The sequence below is a fragment of the Ammospiza caudacuta genome, chromosome 8, assembly GCF_027887145.1.
Source record: "Ammospiza caudacuta isolate bAmmCau1 chromosome 8, bAmmCau1.pri, whole genome shotgun sequence".
Lineage (NCBI taxonomy): Eukaryota > Metazoa > Chordata > Aves > Passeriformes > Passerellidae > Ammospiza > Ammospiza caudacuta.
In genome coordinates, this window is record NC_080600.1 from 36723262 (window position 1) to 36730902 (window position 7641).

At 46.5% G+C, this 7641-nt stretch overlaps 1 protein-coding gene across 1 annotated transcript in view; it reads right to left on the reverse strand.

Moving 5' to 3' along the window:
• ACTR3 (actin related protein 3) overlaps positions 1-6160 on the reverse strand; it is a 28756-nt gene extending 22596 nt beyond the window's left edge. Inside the window, exon 1 of the mRNA XM_058809114.1 lies at positions 5975-6160. Within this exon, the coding sequence (XP_058665097.1) occupies positions 5975-6018 (44 nt within the window). The 5' untranslated portion in view covers positions 6019-6160. The remainder of the gene's footprint in view (positions 1-5974) is intronic.
• Positions 6161-7641: the final 1481 nt, after the last annotated feature.

The following is a 7641-nucleotide window of genomic DNA, read 5'->3' on the forward strand; positions in this document are numbered from 1 at the left end:
TAAAGTCTTTTAATTTTGGACAAGCATTAATTTAAAGTTCCTTTAAAAGAAGTTTGTTTGAAATTGTTAAAACCTTTTAGCATGTCCCAAAGAAAGTCTGCAATGATGAAACTAAATGTTGAGACATTATGTTGAAACTTTCCAATTGCATGAACTAACAGACCTACTGCAAAGTTTCTCAGATGTGCCTATAAAACAACAGAGAACATGGATTACTACTCAGAACTGCTGCAGTATTTCTGAACTTATAAAAACCGTATTTTCAATTAATTTAGACCAGTAAATTAATTGAATTTAGGAGCCATGCAATCAGCAGACTTGCTGGGCAGAAAGTCCAAGGCAGGTACTAAACACACCAAGGGACAAGAATGGCACCTGCCCATCCCAGGCACACCCCAAACCCTGCAGTTTATAGAAGGAGCTTCGTTAATCTTTAACTTTACAGATCCAGCCCAGGGATTCAAATGGGTTTGTCCTCTACCCTGAAATGCCACTGCCCCTTTCCTCTGTATCAAGCACAATGAGACACAGGAAAGGAGGAGCAGAAACTGAAGGATTGGAAGGTGCCATGCATCCTGAATGGCTTCTGGAATGCACTAAATAAAACAAGATAGAAACTGATTTCTATGATGGAATTACACAAAAAAAAAAGTGTGTCAGTAGAAATATATGTACTCCTAACTGAACTCCTATTATTCCTAATTATATTGCATACTCTAAGCATTTAGTGTTGCAACATGGACTGTGTTGTATTAGAATCATCCAAGAGACACCACAGGCCATCATCAGCCTTCCAAGTGTCCTTGCAAAGGTTTTTTAAATGTATTAAATCAATTCTTAAACCTAGCACAATTCCCTTTTCCACGTGAAGGGTGAGACATTTCCCCCTCCCTCCTTAACCACACTTCAGCCACTGGCAAGTAAAAGATACTCTTAAAACCCTGGAAGAAGATTTTTTCCAAATGCCATCAAGGAAATATTTTTTCCATGCTTTCCATATTGAAAAATTACTTCTGGGATGACACAATACAGAGAAAATTCAGCCCAAAAGAGAAAATTTTCATGAAGACTGAAGCCCATAGAAGGTCATGACAAAATATCCAGTTGAAGTATAAGCTGCAAAAACATCACGGTGCTGAAATCTTTACACTAAACATAAGTTAGGCTTGGAAAAATCTGCAGAAATAAACCAAGCCTGGAACATTAGGAAAGGAAAATAATTTCAAGGCACAGTATAAGATAGCAAAAAGTTCAAGAGCTCACAAAACAGACTGATTTCCCCTACCTTGATTTTATAGCACCGGATTTCTCACCTCACAGATTTTGCTGTCTATGGAAGATTATTTTCATGGATCTTGTACTCATTTACACTCTCAGGTCAAAACCCAGAAGAGAAACAGAATTACATTATCCTGTCATATCTTATCACATCAGAAGGCACTGAACCCATAAACACTTTGCTCTCTTTAAGAGCTATAGAGGATCTGCATGAAGATTAACTAGAGCAGTAGGGTTTGTAGAGAATTTCGCCAAAGCAAAGCTCACTCCAGCCAGCTTCTGCTTCTCTGAGGTTCTGTGTGGCCAAATTTACTCTTCCTTCATTCACAGCACTGGTTAGAGAGACTGAATAGCCAAGGAACTCTCAGAGATGGATGTGACTCATTCCAAAGAACAGCTTGCAACTCCACATCAAGAAACCCTGGAAATCCTGAGCAGCCTCAATCCTCCTGGCTCTCAGCTCTATGGGATCCCAGACTGCCAGGAGGTGTCCAAGAAATCCTGAGTTCCCATCAAGAACAGGAAATATTCTCCAGTCAACCCTAAAACTTTTCATTCACCCCTAGTATGCAAGAAAGAAGTTAAGAAAATACATCACTCTTTGCAACCTGTGCATGGGAAATAAAAAAGGGAAATAAAAAGCTTGGCATAGGAGGAGGCAGAAAACAAGATCCATGACAACAGGTTGGGTTTTTTCCACACAATCATATAACCAATTTACTCAAGAAAAAGGTCACCAACAGACATGGCCCTCCCAACAAAAGACTCCTGGGTACACTAGAGAAGGTGGTCACCACTGACACTCAAGTATTGAATGGATCCACTTGGCAGCCACTGAAAAATGGCACACAAACCTGCAGAAAACAAAGCTCAGGTACAGAAAATACAAATAATATCCTGTACATCCCTTTCAGTGCTATAATTAAGTTCTCATTTTAGAAGTGCAGTAGTTGCATAGCCACTTACCACAGCTCAGCTGAAGAGCCATTAATTTGAACACTTGCAATTATCTGCCACCCCAAATGAGCTAATTCAGTGTTATACAAGTCACACTGAAGGAAAAAAGTGCACTCACACAGAAAGACACAGTTAAAACCTACTTGTCAACCTAATCAAGCTGAATTCCAAAGTGGCGTAGGAAGAGCTTTTAATCATGACTCGCAGGCAGCGCTGTGCTCGCCTGTGCAAGAGGCAGCAAGAACAATTCAAACACCCAAAAGGCACAGAGCAAAAAACTGCAGCCTACTGGGATTAAAAAATGACTAACAGCCTTTTCCTTTCTTTGGTATGTTGTTCACATACTTTATGGGAAGAACTCCATCTCATTTTTCTATTTTTAATTTTTGTTTTAAAATGAATGTAATTCTTAGATACATCAAGTATGAAGTAAGTCTCATTTACAGCATATCTACTGACTTCAGGAAAATCAAAAATTTGCCAGAGTTTGAAGGATATAAACAGAATAGCACATAGGTGCCACTTCATAGCTCATTGCTCATGGACCTCGTGCCTATCTTTTGTGGAAAGGAGAGAAAGAGAGGGGCTCTCAGCAGCCAAGTGAAGTCAAATTCACTACAAACATGGACAAAGACTTCCTGACAATAAGGTCCACAGCGTTGTTCTACAGATTACCCAACAAACAATATACTTAAAACTAAACTAGACAAGGCTACCAGTTCTAGAAATAAATAATATTGAGTTTAACAGTTATGTTTAACTGGGCTCTTCAGATTTTTCATAGCATATACAAATAAAAGGACAGTGCTTCAGACAAGCAGCTTCTAAAACCACAAGTATTTGCTTGCTCTTACTAGCTATCAATTACCTATTTTCTAGGTATCAAGTTTGCTTAAGCAAAGAATGCAAATTTCAGGGTACAAATGTAACACTGGAAGAATTTCAGCTGCATCTGACTGCCATGCCACTGATTAAACCCATCTCCCAGCTCCAGCTGAATGACATGTACTTAGATGACCTCTAAAAAGTTTGACTGAGCTGTTAAAACATCAAACAACAGTCATCACATTATTTCCCCAATCTCCTCTGTGGTTTTTGTCTCTATACTTTGAAAGAAGTCCTTATCATTTCTATAATCTGTGCACGCTGATGCTGAATGCCCAACTCTGCTGCCTCTCTCATTCCTCATTCTTAGCTGGCAAAAATGCACACACACCTTAAAAAATACCCCAAATTTAACACTTAGATAAACTGAACTGTGGCTACAAGCACAAGACATAGGAAAACACAATTCAATACCACTTCTACACCTGCCCTTTTGCTGATTGAGGTCAATTCTTCTGAGATCACAAACTATCAACCCTTTCCTCTAAAAATGCCTACTTACTGGAAAACCAGTGCACATTTGAAGCCTGTTCTAAGCAAGGCAGTTCCTTTCACCTGTTTTGGCTGTATTTTCAAAGCCTCTTTTCCTCTTTTTGGGGGCTATATTTAATTTGTCTGCTTTCTGTCATTTTGGCAGACAGGACAGAACACTGGAACCTCAGCTGACCTGCACTGAGCACAGGGCTGACACAATTTGTGCTCTCACACAAAAAGTGAGATGGACTGGGAGGGCTACACCAAATAAAAAATAAAAGCCAGGAGCATGATCATGCTATCATAACCCACTGCACTTTTACCCAGCTGTTTCTTATTCATCTCAACCAGCATATATTTCCTTTGTAAATTCACCACTTTATATTTTTATCTACTGAAATTATTGAATTCAAACCACCCCAACACCCTGTAATCTTTACAGTGCTACAAATCTTTGCCTCATTTTCTTGAAGCAGAATTTTATGGAAGAACAACCTTGGATGATGAAATGCACCTGAAATTAAAAGCCTGGAGAGTAAAATAGGCTGGGCTGCATTAAAAAAAATATGGCGCACAACAAAACAGAATCTTAGAACATTTTCTCAAGATTTGTAGGGAAATAAATAAACAGGAGCAAGACTTGGCTAACATCATATTCAAGAACATTAGAGTACATCATCTGAATTGAGGTTGATTAATGGTGTACTTGCACACATCTTCCCCAGGAACATTTGCTTTAACACTCATGTCCCTTGGTACATCTCTCACATCACAAAGTTATTTCTTACACAGCTCTGGGCTTGCATGCTGCTCCTGCAGGGCACTGCTGAAAGCCTCAAGCAAATTTCTAATCCAGTGGTCATAACCTGCACTTTACAAACCTATAAAGACATAATTATTGCCTTTAATGGGACTACTGGTGATACACAAACATGTGGGATGGGAAAAAGCCTCTGGTGGCATGTGGAAGAGCAGTTAGAGATCTTTTGCTCTGAAAGACAAACAGCACATATACACATGTTAAATTCACATATACTTCTATTCACTCAGCTACACACCCTCATTTCCACTGCGCTACCTTTCCTCCATCCCACAGAACTCAAGGTTTAATTCTGCTTTCACTACAGGAATGACTTCTTCACACAAGTGTTAGACATGCAGACATCAGACACACACATACATATACCTGCTCTTCCTAAAGGTTTATTGATGCCCTACACCAAACAGAGTCTCTTGAGGGGATGACGAGCATGTGCTTTCAGAAACAAGTGCTTAGGTTGTGGGAGACCACACAATCTCAAGAAAGCGCGATAAATATCTGCATCTACAGAGCAGACGAAAACTACTCACTGAAAACTTTATTTTTAGCAAGAGGGATGAGACGTGAAGCAAAAGTAAAAAACGAGCTAAAGAGGCAGCATGCCATCAGCGGTAGCTGAAGAGCTTTGAAAACCCAGCAGCGCTTTCCCTTCCCGTGAAAATCGCGGCCCCATGGAGCCGTTTCCTCTTCCCGAGGGCCCCGCGGGCGGCAGCGCTGTCCGCGCTTCCCCAGCGCTGCTGCCGCAGCCGTGAGGGCCCCGCGGAGCCGCCCGGCCCCGCTTCCCGCCGGCCCCGCCGCCCTGCCCGGCCCCCGGAGCCCCGCAAGGGCCGGCCCGGCTCCCCGGGGCCTCCTCCCGCAGCGCTCCCGCTGCTGGGGACCCCTGGCACCGCGTCCCCTCCGCCGCCCGGCAGCTGCTGAACGAAAAAGAAGCGTTTCCAAAGCGGATTTGGTTCAGGTTTGACACTGAAAATGCCTTATAAGGTATAAAAGCCCGAAAGCAGGAAGAGGCTTTGACAAAACTAAGGAAGTTCCTCTGCGCCTGCTCGATGGAAGGGGAGGGGTTTTTTTTCTTCCACAGAGAGAAGTAGTACAGAATAAATGACATTATCCGCACATTAAAATAAAAAATAAATACACACGATCCCCCCAGGCGGCGCCGGGCAGAGCGGCGACTCCCCCGAGCCGTGACTCCTAGGGGCTCTGGGGAACAGCGAGAGCCGCGTCCCCGCTCGCCTCCCCCGGCCCCGCAGCCGCACAAGGTCCCGCACCCCGGCCCGGGAGCGATGGGGGCGGCCCCGACCGGCCCCGGGCGGCGCGAGAGCAGCGAGCGGGGCCGCGCCGGGACGCGGAGAGAGAAGGGCGGGGAAGGGAAGGCGGCTGGATGCTCCCCCCGGCCCAGCCCGGCCCGCTCCATCCCTCCCGGCACCGGTCCCGCGAGGGCTCGGGCGCGGCTGCCCGGCCCGGCAGCGCGACCCCCGCCGCCATCTGCAGCAGCATCGGCGGCGGAACCCGCCCGGCCCCGCCCCGGGCGGCCCCGAGCTGTCAGCGGCCGTGTCTCACCCCGTGCCGCAGTCCACCACGCAGGCCGGGAGCCGCCCTGCCATGCTGGTCGGTAGCGGCGGTGCTGGGGACAGCGGGCAGCCCTGGGCTCCGGCGGGGCTCGACGGGCTGCGCTCGGCGGCACCGAGGGACTTCCGCAGGGCGGGCACTGCCTCCGCCCCCGCCCGCTCGCTCGCTGCCCGGCGAGCCCAAGATGGCTGACCCGCCCCGCCCCGTGACGTGCAGTGGCGCGGCCTCGCCCGCCGGGCGGAGCGGCCCAGCGCCCTCAAGGCGGCGGGAGCTGCTTGCTCGCTGGTTATCGCCGATATAGCACGGGGTCAGTCGGGCTGGAGAGCACCCCTGAGGTCACCGGGTCCCACCCTTGACCGAACAGAACCGTGTCAAACAGAGCATGTGCCATGTCCAGGCTTTCCTTGAACACCTCCAGGCATGTGGCTCCACCACCTCCACAGAACTGTTAGGGTTGGAAGGGACCTGTGGAGGTCATTCGGTCCATGCCCCGTGCCCAGGCAGGGTCACCTGGAGCAGTGACACGGGAATGCATCCAGGTCGGCTCAGAATGTCTGTGGCGTGGGAGACTCCACACCCTCCCCAGACAGCTATTGCAGGGCTCTGCCACCTCTGATGTAAAGAAATTCTTCCTCATGCCGAGGTGAAACTTTGGCCAGTACTCTTCATCCTGTCACTGAGCACCACTGAAATGACTCTGGCGCCATCCTCTTTGCATCTGTCTTTGAGATATTTATATGCAATAATGAGATCCTCCTCTCAGTCTTCTCCAGACTAAACAGGCCCAGCTCCTGCAGTCCCTCCTTGTAAGAGAGATGTGACAGATTCCCCCCATCATCTTTGTGCCAAACAGGGCAGGACACAATGCACTGTGAGGATCAGGTGCTCATATGGACATAATATAATATGTACTTTTCTCTTTCTCTCTCTTTTCACTTTCCACAACCCTTCAGGCTTTGAAGGACGGAGTGCTGAGCACACCAGGTCTGGCCTAGTCCTTGCCCTGTGTTGTACTGCAGCCATACACTACTTTTTTGTTTTTTTCAAAGTATCTTAGTTCTCATATTGGGTATTTCAGGTATTTTTAGTCCTTTGCTTGCTGCTCCTCCCTTGGCAATGAGATGTCAGCTTCATGGTATAATAGGATATCAAGCAGTGAACAAACTTGGTAGTAGATCAAAATGAGTAATTGTCAGTGTGCACTAATGGATCTTAATGGCTCTAATAACCATCACCAAGCGTCTCCACCCCACAGTCCTTGTCCCAGAGAACTGGAGATCCAGTTAAACTCAGCTCTGGCCCTTCAGATTTTTTCTGAGCTTAGCTGTAGGTCTGTGCTGACTTAGCCTTGCTTGCTGTCTTGATATGAGACTTGCCTTGTCCCTCTGGAAGCCTCCACACTGCTCCTAGTCCTGCTCTGACATCCTGACTTCACCTTGGAGCTGTGTGGCTGCAGGTGGCCCTGTGTCCCTTAGGGAATCCTCCAAGTATTCTCACAGTAGTCCTGCTTCCTTCTTCAAGCATGTTCTCCTCACCTGGTTTCAGCTATCTCTAATTAATAGCCTTTTTGCCTTTTTTGACTGGAAGGATAGACTAGAGTCAGTGCCAAAGCAAAGGAAGGACTAGGTACATGCCCTTCAGGATGAGATAGGAGAGAG